Source organism: Myotis daubentonii, chromosome 2 (genome assembly GCF_963259705.1).
Source record: "Myotis daubentonii chromosome 2, mMyoDau2.1, whole genome shotgun sequence".
Lineage (NCBI taxonomy): Eukaryota > Metazoa > Chordata > Mammalia > Chiroptera > Vespertilionidae > Myotis > Myotis daubentonii.
The window spans coordinates 177,650,388-177,672,223 of record NC_081841.1 but is presented as its reverse complement, the minus strand read 5'-3'; the positions used below and the strand labels follow the sequence as shown (position 1 = coordinate 177,672,223).

The window sequence follows — 21,836 nt, the reverse complement described above, 5'->3', positions numbered from 1 at the left end:
CATATTATAGTTTTGCATCTATGTTTTTGAAAGTCTTTAATACATAATTACTTTTGGAGGTAGTACTTTTACCACATATCTTTGACCCTTTAAGGTAACTGTAATACATTTTATTGTATACTTGGCCCAAATTTATGATACTATCGACACATTAAGACATATTCTTTGTAATCCCTGTACAAATCTTAGCTTAGATGACTACAACCGCCGGGTCACTCTGTGTAATGGAACCTATGAAGGTTTGTTGAGAAGAAATCAAGCAGGAAGAAACGGTGAGAAATTGCCATCCTTAAAAGACATAGAAGATTGTCTGTCTCTCAAGCAGTTTGACAATCCTCCTTTCTTCCAGAACTCTACCTTCAGCTTCAGGTATGTGCTCTGAGCTGTGTAAGACGGGCACTTGACAACACTTAGGTTTTCATGCTCGTGGTTGAAATGAATTGAAAGGAAATTCAGGTGTTAGGCGACAAAACTAAGTAATGAAGGGGCTTGATAAGAGGGGATAACCAGGAATTAGTGTTAGAAAAGTCATCATCCACCCACTATAATTAATAGTGCAGTTTTAATAATTTAGCTACTTAGAACCATTTTTAAATATTTCTAATTTCTGTACACATATAGGTATAGTCTTCAGAACCAGGGAACCTCATCAACTATAGTATTTTAAAAATATTTGCCAAAATAATTTTTCTCATGATCTTTCTTATACTTTTCTGTCTTTTTTTTTTTTTAAATCTGCCTGCCATAGACCTTAAAATGGGGGTCTGATATCTCAGAGGGGAATTACAGGCTTCATGCAACTCAAATTATAACACAGCAATAACATTACTATGCTTGAAATTTAAAGGTCAGCTAATAATTCTCTCCCTCTAAATACACTTTAAGAATTATGAGAAATATGTATGTATGTATATAAGTAATATTTTAAACAAAGATAAATGAGACTCCAAAAAGAAATGGTGGATAGAGTCATATTTGTCTCCCAAACTTGGTTTTCTCTCTTTTCTGTGTATAAATTATATAACTGATGGGTTATTTGGGGCCAGGGCATGGGTAGACTCAACTTAAATGCAGAGGTTGTGTTAAGTGTAACAGGTCTCAGGGTCTGTGATGGGCTGGCACAGTCCTCAGGGTAGTGTCAAAGGTGACATAAAGGGAAACTTTTAAGATTCTCTTGAAAAGAAACATGCATTAGTTTTCCATTGTGATAAAAATGCTTTTTGACACAGATTGCATTCCATATAGATTTAAGGGAATGGTTCTCAAAGTGTGGTGCCCAGACAACCATAATTGGCATCCCCTTGGAACTGGCTGGAAATATAAATTGGTAGGACCCCGCCTGAACCTACTGAATCAGAAACTCTGGAAGCGGGGTATGAAATAAGTGTTTTTCTCCAGTGATGCTGTTATATGCTTAAATTTGAGGATCACTGAGTTAGGGTATGGACACTGAAAATGGAAAGGTTAAAAAAAAAGAAAGGGAAATTTGGGGATATGTTTAGAACACTGAATATATATTACAGTCAAGCTGCAGGTCTATTTAGTTGAGAAATAGGAATATAAGAGTATATGTTGATTTAAAAACATTTACTGATCACAGACCATGTGCTGGGTGTGGTACTGAGTCCTGTTAATAAAACTCAGAAGAAAACTGCTCTCTAGGAGTTCATTGCCTGGCCTGGGAGACAGATGTGAAGGTAAAAAATTGTCATACAGACACTAAAGAGATATAACCCAACTGAGCAGGTGCAGAACCAGCGCTGAATAAGAGTTCCCTCCCCTTAGAGGAGATCATCATTAACAGTTTGGGCTACTTCTTAGTTAATGAGCCATGGCAGAGCTCCCCATTTCCCTACCTAATCTCAAATTAGAAGATGATTCAGTAGGCTGGGGCAAATGAAAAGCCTTTATCAATTCGTGACTGTTGTTGCTGACATGCCGATTCCTCTCAGGAATGCCCTGGAGGGGTTTGATAAAGCAGATGGAACCCTGGACTCCCAAGTGATGAGCCTTCATAATTTGGTTCATTCCTTCCTGAACGGGACAAATGCTTTGCCACATTCTGCAGCCAATGATCCCATATTTGTGGTAAGTTCAAAGCCTCAGCATAGATGAAAGATTTTCAACATAATATGTTGACTTTATTTGCTTTTCAATAAGATTGAAGTTTGGTATGTGTTTTATTCTCTGTGTAACAATGGGATGTATGCCTATGTAAATTAATTTTAATCTGCACCATTGGTGTGGCTAGAGAGCATTTGAAGTCCCCTTTTCAGAAACTTGTGCTTTGGAGATGGTTGGCTTTGGAATGATCCTAGATAGGAGTTTACTGTCCAGAGGTCGATTCAGAAATTAGCCTAATGATATTAAATATTATGTCATAATTTAGCATAATTTATACCATAAATCAGCATAACGAGAAATGATTTCTAATTGGTGAACTTAGTGGCATTGAAGAGAAGTGGTGGGCTGCAAGGACTTTGCAGACACCATGACCCTTGCATGAAGGCCAGCAATCTGGCACCTTTGAAGCAGCACACACGGTCCAAAGCTCTAATTGGTGTTGGGTTCTGGTCACCTCACTTCGCAAAGCATTCTGATTGAGCTTGGCTGCTCCAGCTGTCAGATATCATTGTGTCCACTTCAGAGTGAATCTTCCATGCAAGACACTTGCCAGAGGAGAGCATGGATGTCCCTGGGTGTACAAGAACAGGTTCTTTCATTTATTTCTGTGTCTACTTGCTAATAAGTGTTTGTAGGTTTACTAGAATTTGGTCTTATACTTGCTTTCATTGTTACACACCACCTAGTAGCAAATCTACTTGAGATGGGGGACATATGGCCACTACCCCCCCTCCCCCCGCCAGTTGCAGGAGCTTCTGATATAGTATAAAAGAACCTGTTAGAGCTGAAATGACAAACCGAACTGGGTTGGTTGCAAACCTGAAGGTGTATTCTTTGGTCCTGTTGTTACTAGATAGAAATTGGGTCTGCATCAGGTCTGCCTCTGGCTGGCCTGCAGTTTGTGGGTTCTTGATTTAGTTTAGGAAAGATTTTATAACACGAGTCCAGGTGATTTTGAGAATATGTTAATTAAAGCCAGAGAAAACAAAACAAGAGCTTACAATAGAAGAAGCAACAGGAAAGCTAGGCAGGGCTGCTTTGGCTCCCTAGAAATTTTATAAGAGGTGAGGTGAGGTGGGCTGCTTTGACTCACTACAAAGTCAGAGAAAAGTGGGCCTTGGGGACAGGTTCAGGGGGTCAGCCTGGGATGAGCTGCTGCTGCCTATTGCTCTCCTGATTGCAAGTCTCATGGGGAGCCTTAGATTTTAGGAGATGAAGACCTGAGGGGCAAGAAGGGTGTGGGTGTGTTCCTGGGAGTGAGAATGTGCCCTGGGTCCTTCGCCTTGAGGGCTTTAAAGGGAGTTTAAGGAAGGTCTTAGGGGAGGATCTCAGCAGAATATTCATCAGCTTTATGCTGATACACCAAAAGGAGATTTATTCCCTTAACTTAATCCATCATTGGTTGTGTTGGAACAAATGGCAGTAATCGGATTTCTGTTATCTATCTTCCTGAGTAGGTTGATTTAAGCTATTTGCCCTCTGGTTGGGGAGGAAAAGTGTAAACCATTTACTCTTAAGTGTCCTTGGTAATAGAAGAGAGGGTTTTGTGATTTACTAGATAGCTGTAAACTGCTTGGCCTTTTAACTGTCTGTCTCCCTTTCCCTGTTCCACTTGCCCTGGCTTACTCACCTATCTTGGATAGATGGTTTCAGAGCAATTAAAGAAGAAATTTCCCTCCTGGTCCTTTTTTTATTTTGCCAGTATTTTGAGTTTATATTATTATTCAGAGAGAAGGAGTGGACTCCTGGTGTGTCCTCAGAAGAACACTAATCCTATTATCTAAAGGTCTCACCTTTATGACCTCATTTAACCTTAATTACTGCCCTATGGGCCCCATCTCCAAATATAGTCACATTGGAGATTAAAGCTTCAGCATATGGATTTGGGGGAGGATGGAGTCACAATTCAGTCCATAGCAAAGTGCATCCTGAAACCATCAGTGTATAACAGTTTATTTTTCTGGACTCCTGGGAGGCCACATGACTAAATCAAAAGCGCACAGGATTACAAATCAAATCAGTTTCACTCAGTCCTGCCTTGGGCAGTGTGGGGGCCTCACTGAACTATGTAGAGCCTCTGTCTGGTGTTGGGTAAAAGTGTTGTGTTCCTTAAAGCAACTCATAATAAATTAGGGTATTATGAAGGCACTATAGAAACTGTCAAGTGCAACATGAATATCTCAAGAATATCAATGTGTTTTATAGTAGTTGGTAGGAAAGAATTAGAAAACTGTATTGCATTTGAATTTCCAAACCTTAATTAAGATTCATCTTGTTCTCTTCAGCAGACAGTTGTGCCTTAAGGTGATTTACTGACAAGACAAAGTCAGAGGTATTTCAAAGATTATTATTATTTTTACTCCATCCAGAGTACAAAAAGAAGGAGATTTGAAGAGGGAGGGTAAAGGTATAGCTGCCACGACTCTCAGCTTCCCTGGTGGTGTGAAGGCTGAGGGAGTGTTCTGGACTCCCAGATAGATAAAAGCATGGTAAGAGAGAGCCGTAAGAAATCCCGAGATGGGAGCAATTGCTGGAGCTGTTCCTTCTTTCTAAAAAATGTTTCTCCCATCTGTGTGGTAGCAATAAATGAAGGGGTTATCACAAATGTGAACTATTGGTCCCAACCACTAATAAGAAGGGGTGAGGGAAAGCTTACCTGTTAGGTCTCCTCAGCCATCTTTGCTCTTCTGGAAGATGTCTGCCTTGTTCTAACTTGGTATTTCACTCCATTATTTTGGCTATCACCTCAGCCATCAGCTTATACCTATGCGTTTCTGGTGCTTACCTTCTCTGCTATGTAGCTATACTTCTATTTATCTATACTATATATCTCTAAATAAGTTTTTATTAAAACATACATATTCTTTCCTTTAATTTTATTTTTCAATTGCAGCTGACATTAAATATTATTTTATATTAGTTTCAGCTGTACAGCATAGTAGGTAGACAGTCATAGATTTTACAAAGAGACCCACCCCTGATATTTGAGGTACTCACCCACCTGGAACCATACATAATTATCACAATATTATTGACTATATTTTCTATGCTGTACCTTATAGCCCCATGATTATCCTGTAACTACCAATTTGTACTTCTTAATCCCTTCACCTTTTTCACCCAGCCCTCCACCCCCTTCCCCTCTGGCAACCATCAGTTTGTTTTCTGTATCTATGAGTTTATTTCTGTTTTGTTTGTTCATGTATTTTGTTCATATAAGCGAAATCATATGGTATTTGTCTTTTCTCTGCCTGACTTATTTCACTTAGCACATTACCCACTAAGTCCATCCATGCTGTTGCAGTGGTAATATTTCATTCTTTTTTTTTATGGCCTAAAACATACACTTTCAATTGTGTATCATTTGTACACACCATTTATATTCATAAGAAAAAAATGGCACAATACTCCTTATCCAGTACTCCAAAATATGAAGAGTAGAAAAGCAGAATCCTCTGACAAATAGAGAATTATGGCCCAAATCTTTCTCTCCTACTAAAGGGAATAATGATGATCCTAGCAATTTGATTTTAAGCATCCTAAGTCTCAAGGACTGCTGTGTCTTATTTCATCCTTTTGAGAAAGCCCAGTGAGTGTACACAGCTTGGCAACATTTTTCTCCCAGTGGCCAGATAACAAGTATTTTAGACTTTGCAGGCTGGACAATCTCTGTTGCAGCTACTCAACTCTGCCATTGTAGCATGAAAGCAGCCATAGACAATGTAAGAACAAATGAGAGTAGTGTTCTAGTAAAGCTTTATTTATAAAAATGGGTGCTAAGCCCTATTTGGCAACAGGCTTTAGTTTGCTAACCCCTGCTCTAAGGATCGATGTCCCTCCTCTACAATAGGGATACCTTTTTAGTCAGATTTCTCTCCCTGTTCTAGTTGGAAGCCCACCTAATGACTTTATGGATGAGGAATTCCATGACTTACATGTAGTTCAAAGATACTAGATGTTTAATCATCATTGTCTTCATTACTTTTAATGCCTTTAATATTTAAATTTTGATTTTCTTTGGGATATGTTATATGCATAAAAATAAACAAAAAGCCCCAGCCTTTCTTTGAAGGCGCTGAAGGAATAATGTTTTAGCACTAGTTCCAGAACTCACAAATAGTGTAGTCTATTTACAAAGAGTTTCATTTTAAAACCAATTTGGCCTTAAATGAGTCTTCACATATTGAGAGCCAGGTTAAAGCATTTAAGTGAACAGAGTTATAGCTTCTGGAATTTCAAATTCATGAGGCAATTCATGCAAATATACTGAATGCATTTATTAAAATTATTTTGTGTGAAATCTCTTCAAGCAAGAGAGGTATAAAGTTATATGTAATCATAGTAATGAGTAAAAGAAGGTATAATGATAAAATCAGAAAAAAATCTCTGAACTAATGTCTAAAATTCTAATAATTTCTAAAATAATTGAAGGAAATGCACATATTTATCATGGAAAATAAGATTAGGTCACAGCTAAATGGTGCTGTCTTCTATTAAATATAGATATAACCTAGGGAAAGAAAAGGAGGAAACCTAATAGACTGTAGAGTTAAATAGTTGAGTCAGCTGCCATAAAAGTAGCTATGTTAGAGACTGGTAATTCTCTACCCAATTTCTAAGGATACTGTTCTTAAAGTGTACATGTGTTATCCTTTTATTTATTTATTTATTTATTATTTATTTATTTTTAAAATATATTTTTATTGATTTCAGAGAGGAAGGGAGAGGGAGAGATAGATAGAAACATCAAATGATGAGAGAGGGAATCATTGATTGGCTGCCTCCTGCACGCCCCCCACTGGGGATCGAGCCTGCAACCCAGGCATGTGCCTTTGGCCAAAATCGAACCTGGGATCCTTCAGCCTGCAGGCCAAAGCTCTATCCACTGAGCCAAACCTCTTTGGCTATTATCCTTTTAGAAAGTACACTAGCAAGTTCTAATTCTTTCTATTCCTCAGTGGCTGGGGGATGAGCAGGTTGCATGGTTAATACCCACTGAACAGCTTGTATTTGTTCTCTACCTTTTACACTGAAATTTTAAAGGTAATAAGATGTACAAATAGCCTTAATTTCATAACACTGGCATTTCCTAACATTGACAGTCAATTGAATAAGGTAGGAATTTAGGAATCTAAAGCAAGAAAAGAGAAAACGAGTTTCTGAAAACAAAGATCTGATGGATCACACTAGGTTAATCCTGTAAGATCCCTTCAGACTCTACTATTCTAGGTTGCAGTAAAATTAGTCATATTAATAATTAGTAAAAATAACAAGTATAAAATATCTCGGAGTCAATATGATTTCAGTTGCAATTTTAAAAAAGGAGTACATAGGACAATGCTTTTCTCTCCCCAAGAGTGAAGCACTTATAAAAATAGATCTATTTTACTTATCTTTCTTTAAAAAGTCATAATTAAACTAGTACTTTGAGTAACATTTAATTTTAAATTTTAAAATAGATAATGCACGTAAGTGGTTGCAATGTAAAGGCACAATTTGAAGAAACTATCCACAAGTATCTCCCAGCTATCAAGATCATTTCCTCTGTTCTCCCTGATTTGATTTATTGTTTTATTAATATGAACACATATGTTTATAGATTTCTTCCTACTTTTTTACTTATATGGTAGCATATCACAGACACTTCTGTGACTTCATTTATATTTTCCTATTCTAAATCACTCCATACCAGTTTTTTTTTTTTTTTTTACTCCATATCAGGCTTTCTTATTCCTTTTCATTTTTTTAGGGATGAATGGGTAGTCTATAGAATGGATTTACCCTGCAATTTTTAATCAGTCTCCTATTGATGAGCATTTGGGTGATTTACTAGTATAATCTTTCGCTTTACAAACAATGCTGCAATAAGTGAATTTGTAGGGTAAGTTGAGAGACTAGAATCGCTGGGTCAAAGATTAAATAAATGTCTTTGAAATTTTTATAGATACTGCCAAATTGCTTTTCCCTCCTTACCAGCTGTGTAGCAGAGTGACAAATTTTCTGCTCTCTCTCATTAGTACACTGTGTTATTATACTTTGTAATCTTTGCCAATCTGATAGGTGAAAATGGTACTTTAGTAAGTTTACTTTTTCTTTCTCTTCTTATAAATGATGATCAGCACCTTACAGTGGTTCTCAACCTTCCTAATGCCGCGACCCTTTAATACAGTTCCTCATATTGTGGTGACCCCCAACCATAAAATTATTTTTGTTGCTACTTCATAACTGTAATTTTGCTACTGTTATGAATCATAATGTAAATACCTGATATGCAGGATGTATTTTCAGGGGCCGAGACCTATTTGAAGAACCATTTGCGTTTCCTTGAGCTGTCTATTAGGATAATGACTTCTGGGAAGAGAAAAAAATAGTTTCATAAGAGAATCAGTAAAAGAGATCTCTATGTAAGTTAGTAACAAAATACAACACATGCTTTTGATATCTTACTTTTCATGAAAACTTAACACTGTTCATATAAAATGTGTTTTGCAGTTTCACTAGCTTATGAGGAGCTAATGTGATCACTGACACCATAGCTAACCTCCAGAACAGTGCCTGGCACTTAGTAAGATACTCAATAAATTTTTGTTAGGACAATGTTATGCTATTGAGTATCTATTAATGTGTCTCTATACAAGATGTTATGCAAACATAATCTTTTAACTTCACAAAAATGTGTATGATAAACTACTCTCTTTATTTTACACGTGGGGAAAAGAGAGTTCAGAGGGGCTAAGACTTGAGTGTAAGGTCATATGAACCAGTAAGTGACCATACAGAGAACAAAAGAAAAGTTTCGTACTTGAACCTTTCCCCATGTCGTGTTTCTAGCTATAATTTTGCCTTTTATCATTATAGACAATTCTAAATTTGATCCTTTCGTAATTGCTTTCATTATAGCTGAGGAAATGTAGTCTTGTTAGATCATGTTAATAGGAATTAACATTAATTGGTAAAGGACAGGTTTGAACAATTTTGCTTGACAGGGCATTGGTTTTATGATGAATAAGCATTCACATTTTAAAAATGCCACATTTGCTTATTTAATATATGTATGTTATACATAAATTCATAAGTAGTATAACCTCTTGGTGAGTTTTATAAGAGCTAAGGTGCCAGAGAGGGTGGCTGGCCACCTGCTTGGGCAGGCTTCCCAGGGTGGCAGGATTTCTATAGGCTCAGTTTGGGGAATACGTTTGTGTTTTTTTTTTTTTTAACTTGGCAGGTGCTAAGTGGCTAGATGGAGTTGAAGGGGTCCTCTTCAAATCTAGACTTTATAAGGACAAACCCATGCTCTATTGCGGAAAACTAAACCTATACAAAGAGATGAACTATAAACACTACATTATTGTTGAAATTAAGTAGTATAATGGCAAACAATAATTTATATACAAATCTAAGATGGTCTAGCATTGATTTTTGAGTTACTCTCTCCTAGAAATTTGGTGGTTCCTTAGCCATGAATGGCCTGGAAGTGTCTCAGCTATCTAGAATCTCTTCTAACATCACCCTGGCTCTTTCTTCAACCTGTATTGTCTGGTTATGAGGAATCCTGAACTGGTCACTTATTAAAACATACATTTTTATTGATTTCAGAGAGGAAGAGAGAGATGGAGACATCATTAATGAGAGAGAATCATTGATTAGCTGCCTCCTGCATGCACCTGACCAGGAATTGAACTGTGACCTCCTGGTTTGTAGGTTGACGCTCAACCACTGAGCCATGCCAGCTGTGCTGGTCACTGCTTTTAAAGCCAACATACTAATAGCAGAACCTTCTTGTAGCCCTGTTTACACCTGTTTAAAGTTGAACCCTTAAACTACAAGCTTCCTTCCTGCAGGATTTAGCAACTGAATTTTAATGCTGTTGATATTTCTTTTAGTATGCAAGCTATTATATCTTGTATATATTTTATATATACGTATATATATTTTGAATGCAATGTTATTAAACAAATCTATACAGAAAGTGTGCTTTCCCTAACTATATAACTCCTCCAAATGCCTGAAAAACACCTCCTATTCTGTCTGCTCAGGATGCTCTGTCTGAAAGGGTGCATAGGGAAGGATAGAAAGAAAATTACAGTACGCCCTCACTTAATGTCATCAATGAGTTCTTAGAAAGTGTGACTTTAAGTGAAATGATGTTGTAACAAAACCAATTTTAATGTAGGCTAAGGGATAGAAACAAGAGTTAAGTTCTTGTGGCATATTTCTGGTCACAAAAACATCACCAAATTTCTAAATAAAGACCCCCAACACTCCTAACATTAAATATTGAAATAAATGTGAGCTATTCATACATTTAAGAAAGATGAGTAAAATGAAGATAAGATAATTATTCTCCAACTTGCTTGTTCCAGTTCAGGGTCTCAGGTGGGTGGGGCCTATCGCAGCAGCTCAGGGCACAGGGCAAACACCCATCCTGGACAGGACGCCCTGAGGGCACAGGGCACACTCACGCACAGACCCACACTCTCTCAGCCGGCACAAGGTAGACAACCTACTTCCCCTACCAGGCACATTTTTGGAATGTGGGAGGAAACTGAAGTTCCCCCTCAAAAAACCCATGCAGACATGGGAAAACATGCAAACTGCACACAGACAGTGGCTCTGGCTAGGAATCGTTTTTTCTTTCTTTCTTCGTTTTATCAATGTTATAACAAAATGACGAATAAAACAACATTTTTGAAGACCTACTGTATATGTAGAAATTCGGACCCAATGTTTTTATTATGTCATCTACCTTAAGTTCTAAATTGGAATTTCCCATATGGAACTGTGGTCTCTCTTGGGACTCAAGCACTCACATGTACATTCTCAGAGGGCCAGAGCATTAGCATGTTACTACAGTAAGAGCTACTCTGAATCGAATGATATCTCTGGATAGCACATTGAATCCAAATGCTGAACATCGTATGCTGGTCTTCGGTAATGTACAGATGTCTTTGCAGCCAGCCCCTGGTTCTTATGGTACTGTTCTTCCAGATGCAAATACTCTTGTCATGCCACCAGTGTGGCAAGGTTCTGAACTTGCAACCATCTTAGTTAAGGTTAAGTTTAATAGTAATTTCATCCCCCACTGATCTTGAAGAGATGCATGTTTTTTTCTGTAATTTATTAAGTTTCTTTATGCCTGTAAGTACAATATTTGTTGATTCATTGCTTTCTTCTGCATGGGTTACATTAAAATTTTTTTTACCTTAAAAGCCCATGCAATTACATTTTCTTCAATAGTGCCTCCAAGTTAAAATTTGGTGGTTTTTCCCTTCCTGTATGTATCCTACAGGTTGCATTACTTCTCTTTGTAGCCTGTGGATATGTTATTGCTTCCAAAATTTTGTTTATTGCATTCTTTGCATTTTCTTGGCACACACTACCCTTTTTAACTACATAAATTGGGTACTCTGTATAGAGTTCCTACCAGAGCATTTATTGTATAATGTTTTATAGCCCCTCTGAGACCTATAATCTCTCCCTATTACTTTTTCCTGTTCTTTTATCTCTTCACATTGTGAATTGCTTTAAGAGTCTTGTCCCCTCCTTTATTATTTACACTTTGCACTCGGCGAATTCTGGTGCTTTCCAAAAGTTATTTGCCTCTTGCAGCACTAAATCTGGAGCTTTCTATGTCCCGAGAGTCTCTTGTCTTTTTTTTCTAATCACAATTTGATTTCTGACTTCAATTCAGACAGTTATCTTACAGTTCAAGAAATATTGTGTGGACTTCTTTGGGAAATACATTCTGATATAGCCCTAGATACTTTTCCCATGTATCACTTAGGATTTGTCTCAACTGCTTAGAACAGGAAACCCAAATTACAGAAACCTAAACCAAAAAGAAGTTTATTTTTTTCTTTATGTGGAAGAGTTCCAGGGCAGGCAGTCCAGTCATCACGGATACTTTCTGTCTTTTTGGTCCTTGGTGAGTGGCTTCTTAACTTTGCTTGTTGGCTCTTCTTTGCTTGAAGGCTGCTGCAGCCCCATCCACATCCCAAGAAGCAGCAAGAAGAAACAGAAAGAGAGAAAGGACACTTTTAGGGTGAAACAATCACCTTTAAAGAGCTTCCCCAGAAGTCCCATCCAACGACTTCTAGTTAAATCTCATGGGTAGTTTGGCATATGCATTCACTCAAAATGCAAAGAAAGTGAACTAAGGAGAAAGAGGGGAATGGACATTGGGTAAGCAACCACAGTACTTGCCACCTTTAGACAGTCCCACTGTAGTGCTTGGGCTCCATACTTGAGGCAAAACTTCCATTTGAGGCTGCCAGGCTCCCCAGGCCATACCTTCCCTTTCTGTGAAACGCCTAACCTTCTCTGGACTTCCCAGGACATAGGGCATGTGGTACCTTTTTCAGGGACATACACCAACGACAAATGCTTAGCTCCTTTCCCAGGGATGATGACCCTTCTCAAAGATGACTCTTTTTGAACGCTACTTGTGAGAAACATTGGTCACTTGCATTATCAAGTATTCTTCCAAAGTTGTTGATTTTTGCAATAAACTATGCCTTTATTCTTTTTTTTAAAATTGATTTCAGAAAGGAAGGGAGAGGGAGAGAGAGATAGAAATATTAATGATGAGAGAGACTCGTTGATTGGCTGCCCCCTGCACGCCCCCCCACCCCCCACTGGGAATAGAGCTCGCAACTCAGGCATGAGCCCTTGACTGGAATCGAACCTGGGGCCCTTCAGTCTGCAGGCTGACGCTCTATCCACTGAGCCAAACCAGCTAGGGATGGCTTTATTCTTTTGGAGTTAAAATTTTGTTACTCAAAGCCAAGACTTTTGAATTAAAAATATCTTTTATCTCTCTAAAATCCTAGGCCTTATAATTTGATATTTTGGTTTTTAAGATGATTGTCTCTGCCATAAACTTTAAAAATCTACTCATGACAACAAATTCCCTTCAGTAAATAACTTGATTTCTGTTACTATTCAGAATGCAGCCACTTGAGACAATGTAGAAAGCCCCCATTGTTACCTGAACAGGGCAACTAAACTTCAAGGAACCTTGGGTAAGATATGAAAATGTTATCTACTGAATAAACAATAATAATACAAGCCAGAAGGGCAATGCACTTAAAGCGGTTTGAGAAGTGCAAAGAGCAAAGAATTCTGACTGTGGGCAAGCAGGGAAGATGTGCCTGGACAGGGATTATTGAGTTCCTTCGTCCCTGAAAGACTCTGACGCCAGAAAACAGAAGGAATGACTTTGCAGACCAGCTAGAAAGGTACCTGTTTGGGTCAATTGTACAGAAAATATAAATACTTTGGCATGACACTGTCATCAGCCAACAAATACTTACTCAGCATCAACTTTGTCCCGGTTGCATACTAAGCTTGAGGCTTCAAAGGCAGAGAGACCTTATTTAGGAGTTAGGGGTCTTGTTAGGGGAAATAGGTAAATAAATAAAATCCTATATAATAAAAACCCAGGGCGGGGGGGGGGGAAAAAGGACACATATGTAATACCCTTTGTAATACTTTAAGCAATAAAAAATAAATAAATAAATAAATAAAAACTTTTCAAATAGTTTAAAAAAAACAAAAAAAACCCCACAAACAAACAAACAACAACAAAAAAACCCCACCCAGTGACCATAATGGCAGAACGACCAGAATGACCACTCGACCAGTCACTATGAGGTGCACTGACCACCTCTTGGTCCCTTTCCCCGGCTGGCAGGCTCCGATCGCCAATGGCAAACAGGAACTGGGGTGGGTGGTGGGAGATGCGGGTGGTGCCAGGCCAAGGCCCCCACCCTGCTGGTCGCCCCACACACAGAGGGCAACACGCAGTGGGGTTGGGGCTGGTGAGCCGGCAGCAATGGCTGATCTCTTGGTGCCTCCCCTGGCCATCAGGATCCCATCACCAGATGGTGAACGGGGAACCAGGGTGGGTGGTGGCAAGATGGCCTCGATCACTGGTCAAGCTGACAGACTCCACCCATGCATGATTTTGTGCATTGGGCCTTTAGTTATAGTATAATTTGACCAGTGCTATATTTGGGGTAGAAGTAACAATGGTGAATGGATGAATAAATTTATTATTAAGTATTTATTGAAATAAGTACCTTCCTCTCCCATGTGACAGGCCCTGGGGTGACAGGCACTGGGGACACAATGGAAAGAAAAGCAGACAGTGTCCCTGAGCTCCCTGAACTTACCGTCTAGAAATGAAAGAGGAAATCTAACGACCAGGCATAAAGCCTAAGCTGAACTCACATTCATATTCTGTTGTGAAATCAGGGCTATACATGTGGAAATTTTGCTGTGAATATTTTAAAACATGTAATAATTTCTGTATTTAAGAACTTTAACAGCTTCCTTGAGGAAATTAAAATAAGCACTATGCACATTACAACATTTTTAGACTTTCTTTTCCTGGCATAATACTCAAAATTCCAATAGAGGGTTATCAAGTGAGTACACAGAAGGGTACTCCTGGTGAGAAAAATTTGAAAACCCATTTCAGATATATTTTTAACTGTCCATTCGTATTATAATACTGGCAAATGCAACCTCTTCTATCTCTCCTGTTAAAGCAAAAGCACCTGAAATTTGACTTGGCTATGTATCTATCATCCTCGCCCTTTTTTCTGAACTTAATCATTAACCTATACTTGTTGAAGGCCTCAAATGTTCCCAAACCAGTGTTCAATCTGCAACAGAATCTTTATTTGTTCACTCGACAAAGGGGTTTGTAATCCTGTTTGGAGCGATATGTCATACATTCTTGAAAACTTAACTGAAAATGCCAGTAGGCATGTCACTGATATTAGATTGGGTATATAGAGTTGCTCATGTCAAGAAGACCTACGTTCCATTGTAGAGAAAGCTCCAGCCAGGTTAATCTAACTGAAATAGTCTGATAAACGTTAAAGGTCATGTTCAATGTCTTGCAGGTCCTCCATGCCTTTACTGATGCCATTTTTGATGAGTGGATGAGAAGATTCAATCCTTCCGCAGATGCTTGGCCTCAGGAGCTGGCACCCATTGGTCACAATCGGATGTACAACATGGTTCCTTTCTTCCCTTCGGTGACTAATCAGGAATTATTTTTAACCGCAGACCAACTTGGCTACAGCTATGCCATTGATCTTCCAGGTAACTAATACAACTTCTAAATGGGTGATTCATCTTTTAAAGGAGCTTTCTTTCTTTAAAAAAAAAAAGTAAACCAAGACTTTAAATTGAAGCATTCAGGTCTCATTAACTTTATTGGCAATTTTCTAGGATACATATATTTAGTAAAATTAGCCTTTGAACTACTAATTAAACATCAGAAAAGGGACTGGTTGGATGACTGTTGTTTTAGAAAACTGAAAGTTGTGAACAAACCTTATTCCACAGAGGAAGTATCTACTCCTATACTTGATTTGGCAGTTTTGTCTGAGTTAATTGAAAGTTGGCCATGGTTTGAACTGTAAAGTCAAAATTCACTAGCCTCATGTGGAGAAGGACTCCCAGGAGATCGTTACTGGAAGGCAAGGCTGGGTTTAGAGTGAGGCAAGAACAGCACTTGTTTGGAACACAAAGTTTCAGGGGAGGCCAAATATCTTAGTAATCTAGATATGTAATAATATCATGAAATATTTTAAAACAATAAATGCAAAAATGTGTATATTTTATAAATTAATGCTTTTTTAAGACATGTTTTTAGATTGTTGATTTTTTTATTTGCTTTTCTTACTTGGTTCAAAATATAGAAGGATATTTTGATAAGTTCATATAGGGGCACTTTTTTTTTTTTTTTTTAACCTAGGCTCCAATATAGCTCTGTGTGCCATTTAAAGACTCTTAGTTTGCAATATATACAAATATTGAGTCATTATGTTGTACACCTAAACTAATAATGTGCAGTATATCAATTATACCTCATTAAAAAATCTTAGAACAGGTTGAAAAAGAAAGCTAAAATAATAGCAAATATCTTAATTTGTTAAGAAGTCAAAAAACAGACATCCCCTCTGCCAGTAGCTTTTCCCATTCGTGTCATTTCATCTTCACTAAGCCTCCACCTAGAAGTAATTAGGACCGTGTTTGAGCTCACATTTGTCTCTTTGACTGCAGAGTCTTTCAGGCCCCAGAATCTGTCCGCTGCTTTTCCTTCTAATTTGCATCTACTGCTGCCCCTTCTCCTTCCTGATTTGAAATTTCATTTCTGTGGGCAACTGAGGGTATCTCTTTGAAACTTCTTTTCCTTTTCTCTGGGACATAAAATAACCAAAAATTTTGCAATGTGCATTTTGACCATCTTTCCTGCTCTGAAACCAGCCAATTAAGACGTATAGACTGAGTGTCTAAATATGCCCTGAAAGCATTGACTCACTAGAAGACACAAACTCATACTCATTTACTGGTCTGACAAATAAGTTTACAGTTGCATCTGAGGTAGCAGAACTATAACCAGAAGTCAGAGAAGGGAGTGAGGGATTTGAGAAAGGAGGTAGGTCTTGAGCTAGATTCGAAGAGATGATAGATCTTAGGTAGCTGAGGAGGAAAGTAGCAACATTTTAGATTGAAGAAGGGCAGGGCACAGGACTGTGAAAGGCACAGATAGTCTACATAGAGGACTGTGCGAAGAAATCCTGATTGTAATATAAGGCTTGGGTAGAAGATTATTGTGAATTCAAGTTGGATATGTGATATACACCTGAAACCTATATAATTTTATTAACCAACGTTACCCCAATAAATTCAATTTAAAAAAGAAAAAATGGGCATTGAATAGTTAAAAAAATAAAGCAAAGTTGGATCTGCGAGAAGGACCTGATTATGTAGGACTTTAAAAACCAGTCAAAAACCACAATTAGGTACCATTTTCTACCCATTAGGATGGCTACTAACAAAAAAAAAAGCAGAAAATAACAAGTGTTGATGAAGATATGGAGAAATTGGAAGCCTTGTGCACTGATGGTCAAAATGTAAAATGGCACAGCCTCTGTAGAAAAACAATATGGAAGTTCCTAAAAAAAATTAAACATAGAATTACAACATGAGCTAGCAAATCAGCTTCTGGATATATATTCCAATGAATTGAAAGCAAGTAATCAAACAGATATTTGCACAACTCTGTTCATAGCAACTTTATTCACAGTAGATATAAGGTGGAGGCAACCCAAATATTCACTGATGGATGAATGGATAAATTGAGGTGGTATATGCATACAATGGAGTATTATTCATTAATAATTCACTCATTAATAATATTCATTAAAAAATCCTGTCATGTGGTACAACAAGAATGAATCTTGAAGACAGTATGCCAAGTTAAATAAAGCAGTCACAAAAGGCCCAAAACTGTATGATTCCACTTCTTTGAGGTATCAAGAGTAGTTAAATTCATAGAGATAGAAAGTAGAATGGTGGTCACCAGGATCTGGGGTGGGGGGTGGGAGATGGATGGGTTACCATTTCTGTTCTACAAGATGAAAAAAGTTCTGCGGATGGATGGTGGTGATAATTGCACAACAGTGTGAATGTACTTAATGTCACAGAACTATATACATAAACATGGTTAAGAGGGTAAAATAGATGTTATGTGTATTTTACCACAATTAAAAAATAATATTAATTTTAAAAAAAGCTAGGCAGGGCAGTTTGGACAATAACAAAAGACAATCATTTTTGGTTCCTGAACAAAGAAATGCGGACTTGAAATCTGTGTTTTAAGAAGCGTAGATTGGCAAAAGATGCTGCTCAATTAGAGCAAAAGGAGACAAATTAAAGTCCTTTTGGGGGAATCCCATCAGGATGGGTCAGAGCCCTCTGTGGGATTGAAAGAAAAGAACGAGAAGGAGAATCTACATTTAGATAGGTGTAGGATATAGAACAAGAACCTAGTGTAGAGAAACTGAATTTAAGAACAGCTGTCCAGGCTAAGATACTTTCTAAAAAAATGACAAGTAGGTATACATATACTAGAAATTATATCCATTAATTTTGTGGAAGAGTGATTATAAAATACATTTGAGTAGAGGATTGGATTTCTCATGTAGAAGATTCAGATTTTATTCACAACTATCTAAATGGGTACCAATTTTAACTGTTCCTGCTATTGAGTGTCTCCTGTTGTAATAACCCATCTGATCTGTCTTGATCATTTATCATCCCATAAAGCAGGTAGAGACAATGGCAGAAATTCTCCACCTGAGGGTTGCATATTTTGCAGTTCACCAGATACCATTTTAGCATGCATGTTTACAAATGAGCTTCTAACTCACAAAAGTAGTTATATATACTTCCTTGGAGGGTTTATTCTATATAAATATTTATTATAAGACAATTTTAAAGATGCAATATACTGTATTTAAATAATGGAATGACATTTCCCACTTCCTTAAGAAAGAAAACAATTGTGGCTATGATAAATAGTTGGTGAGGAAGGAGAAGATAAATTTTATTCTAGCCAGTGTTGTTTTGCTTTATCAACAAAAAATGCATGTAAAAGGCAAATTGGTCTACTTTTTCCTTTGTGAAGAGTGTTCAGCTGATGAAAACCCCAACCACAGACTTTTTTTCTTCTGTTTTAATTTCAGTTGAAGAAACTCCAAGTTGGTCTGTGACTCTCCCAGTGGTTATGGGAATGCTGGTGGCTTTGGTTGGTCTTTTTGTCTTGCTGGCTTTCCTTCAGTACAGAAGACTTCGCAAAGGATATGCGCCCTTAATGGAGACACATTTGAACAAGAGATACACAGAAGAAGCCTAGGATGCTCATGCCTTACCCCAGAGAAGAGGCCAGCCACGAAGACCTTGTTGCTGAGACCCTGACAACAAGCTAATCCTCACGGTTCTTCCTTTAGCTAAAGATCTTTGGCACAGCTCATTCTGTTGTGATGATCCCAAACACAGACGATGCTTAGCTGTAGTTTCTGGTTTGCTTTTCTGTGTAACAGACTGAAGCTGAAGTGCTTGAGGCTATCTCTACCATCAAACAAAGGTAGAGCTGAAGATGTGTGCTATCTCATAATAGTTCCCCATATGGATTTAGCCTCCTCAGTGTTTTGAGAACGTAAAAAAAAAAAGTTGGTTGTGTAGATTTATTGTAATATTATGGTTAGTGAAATTTGTGATTTGGACAAGATTATGGTTCAATCTTTCTCAGCCCAAGTGTCACCATTTGTAATAGGGTTGGGTAGGGAGTGGCAGATGCCACAATGGTCTCTAAGCTCCCTTTGAACTACAAATATCTATGCTTTTAGGTGCCTTTCTGATTGTCTTCTTGAGGCTTATTTTTCTTCTTTTCCTCTTCAGCCTTTAAAATGGCTGAGAGGATGAAAATAGGCCTTATTTTCCAAGTAAGGTAGAGAATAAATGAATGAATGAATGATTCGGTTCTTTTATATATCAGACTTTTCAGAATTTGTCAAAAGTCTGAAGTTCTTAACAGTAGACATATCACAAGATTCAATAGCTGGATAGATATGAATCATACAGTGATAAATAAGTAAATGAAGGATTAAATTATAGAGCTTTCCAGTTAACTAACATACAATTTCAAACCCATTACCAAAAATAGAATCCCTCTTTCCAGGAAAGGCTGACTGGAGAAGGCTGGTGAGGATCCCGAATATCAGAGTTCCATTGCTCTCAGTCTCATTTGACTGATCCTGAACCAATTTCTTTACTAGGCAGCCTCAGATGAAAAATTACTAACCTAAAATGCATTTGGCTTATTTTTAAGAGTTGACTTTATACTAATTAATTCTGTACTATACTGACATTACTTATGAATATTAATCAATTAAGTCTCATCATTTAAAAGCAAACCATGTATACAAAATAGAACAACTCAGAATTAAATGGTTATGTTCCATTTAGTAAACATCAGATCATGAGAGATAAGAATGAGGCATTTTTTTTCACTAAGATGTTTAAATTTAGCAATATGATCTTCACTTCCAAGAATCTAATAGCTATTGAGAGTTCAAGGCAAATTTCACCTGCTCATATCTGGTACTTATGCATCAGGGGTGAGGCCAAAGTTCTAGAAGGTAGCCTGTCTGTCTGCTCATTTCAGCACCTCTCTCTGGAATTGATGTGTGTCAAGAATGGGTGCTAAGAGGATCCTAGAGCTGCCTTCTACAGATGGGGGCCTAGAGGGTACAAGGTTCACCAACACTCAGTGTTGTCCACTGGAATAAAATTGGGAAAGCCAGAGAAATGGACAAAGCTCAATCTGAACTGAATTTGAGTCTCATAAAGCCACAGGTATATTTAAGAGTAGGCTCAGTAAATAAGAACCAAGGTAGCCCAGAGTCCTTCATGGGGTGAAGGACTGCTGAGATTTTTTTAGCCACAGCTGCATCAGAATTCCTGCCTTTAATAGCATATGGAAAATTTAACAATGTTTCATTAATGTTCTCCACTTTGAAAAGTTTATGCTCCCTACTCAGGATTGAACACATTTTTACATCCATTTTTATACCAAAGGAGATATATATTAAAATGAACATATAGCTGTGCATGATAGGATGTTCCAGAAAAGTTGTGCATAAATCATTTCTACATTAAAAGCACCAGGGTAATTATTTTTTATAGATGAACTATTATGAATAATTCTATAAAGCAAATAACCACCTCTAGCTTCTCTTTTAGGTATATTAGAATTTTCATACATCGTATTCTCATAAGATTTGTTTAAAGCAAGATCTATTTGTGGTAGAAATAAAGGATAGTCATTTATACTTAGCTATTTTATCTTTAGTGCTGAAACTTATAAATATTATATTTTAAACTGATAAGAACAGATACTACACTTGATCTTAGCCAAAAGGCCGAGAAGCGATAATAAATATTATATTTTATAATGTCTTCCTGAAAGAAATAATTTCCTGATTTTATAGTTCTTTTAAGAGGAATAACATTTTCTAACAGTTTCTAATATTACAATAAATCAATGATGAATGTCTTTTAAAAAATTTAAAGGTAGAACAAACCTGTAGGATAAAAAGAGTTGGTATTTACATACATTGAATGTTATGCAAATAAACTCAGAAAATATCAATGAGCATTGTAGGGTTATACTTCTCAATGATAGGAAGAAAATTCAACCTTGAAGAAAATGAACAGATAACTTTATATGCTATATCCTCAGTATGAGAAAAATTATATGTATAAGAATTATGATTTCAAAGGAAATGTTTTTATAAATCTAATACACAGAAGTGAAATGAAATCCACTGACATCTTTCCTTTGTGAATGAAATTCTCTTCTAATTCTAAAATTCTTTGACATTAATTTGTGTCTTGCTTAGGATTTAACATTGTTAATTATAATAATCCTAATGAATAATTTTAATCTCACATTAACAAGAAGTAAAAAACTTATTAAAGAAGAAAATAAAAATAAATGTTGTTTTGCAGATTATTGTCATCTGATGGGGCTATTGTTTTTTAACAATAATAATTTGTGAGCATCAATTATATATATTAAGACTGATCCTGGGGGTGGGGGTGTGGGAGAGTGGCTACTTGCAATCACTGACCAGGAAGGAGGGGTCTGCAGCAGCTAACTCACTGATCCTTCTGGAAAGCCTTCTCCATCGATCAACTTGTTGGAGGTCCCAGAAGAAGGAAGTTAGAAGCAGTGAGGTAATGGTCACGTCCTGTTTACTTCTACTTTTAGACTTGAAGCTTCCAGAGGACAGGTGTTACACCTTTCTGTATGGCTCCAGTGTCACTGCATCAGAGCACTTCGAGTA

General features: G+C 37.3%; 1 protein-coding gene and 1 pseudogene across 1 annotated transcript in view; one reads left to right on the top strand and one right to left on the bottom strand.

Moving 5' to 3' along the window:
- DCT (dopachrome tautomerase) overlaps positions 1-19,462 on the top strand; it is a 30,894-nt gene extending 11,432 nt beyond the window's left edge. Inside the window, exons 5-8 of the mRNA XM_059684951.1 lie at positions 190-369; positions 1,953-2,088; positions 15,036-15,237; positions 18,672-19,462. Of these exons, the coding sequence (XP_059540934.1) occupies positions 190-369; positions 1,953-2,088; positions 15,036-15,237; positions 18,672-18,841 (688 nt within the window). The 3' untranslated portion in view covers positions 18,842-19,462. The remainder of the gene's footprint in view (positions 1-189; positions 370-1,952; positions 2,089-15,035; positions 15,238-18,671) is intronic.
- A 1,339-nt stretch (positions 19,463-20,801) lies between these two features.
- Positions 20,802-20,921, bottom strand: LOC132229087 (U2 spliceosomal RNA; annotated as a pseudogene).
- Positions 20,922-21,836: the final 915 nt, after the last annotated feature.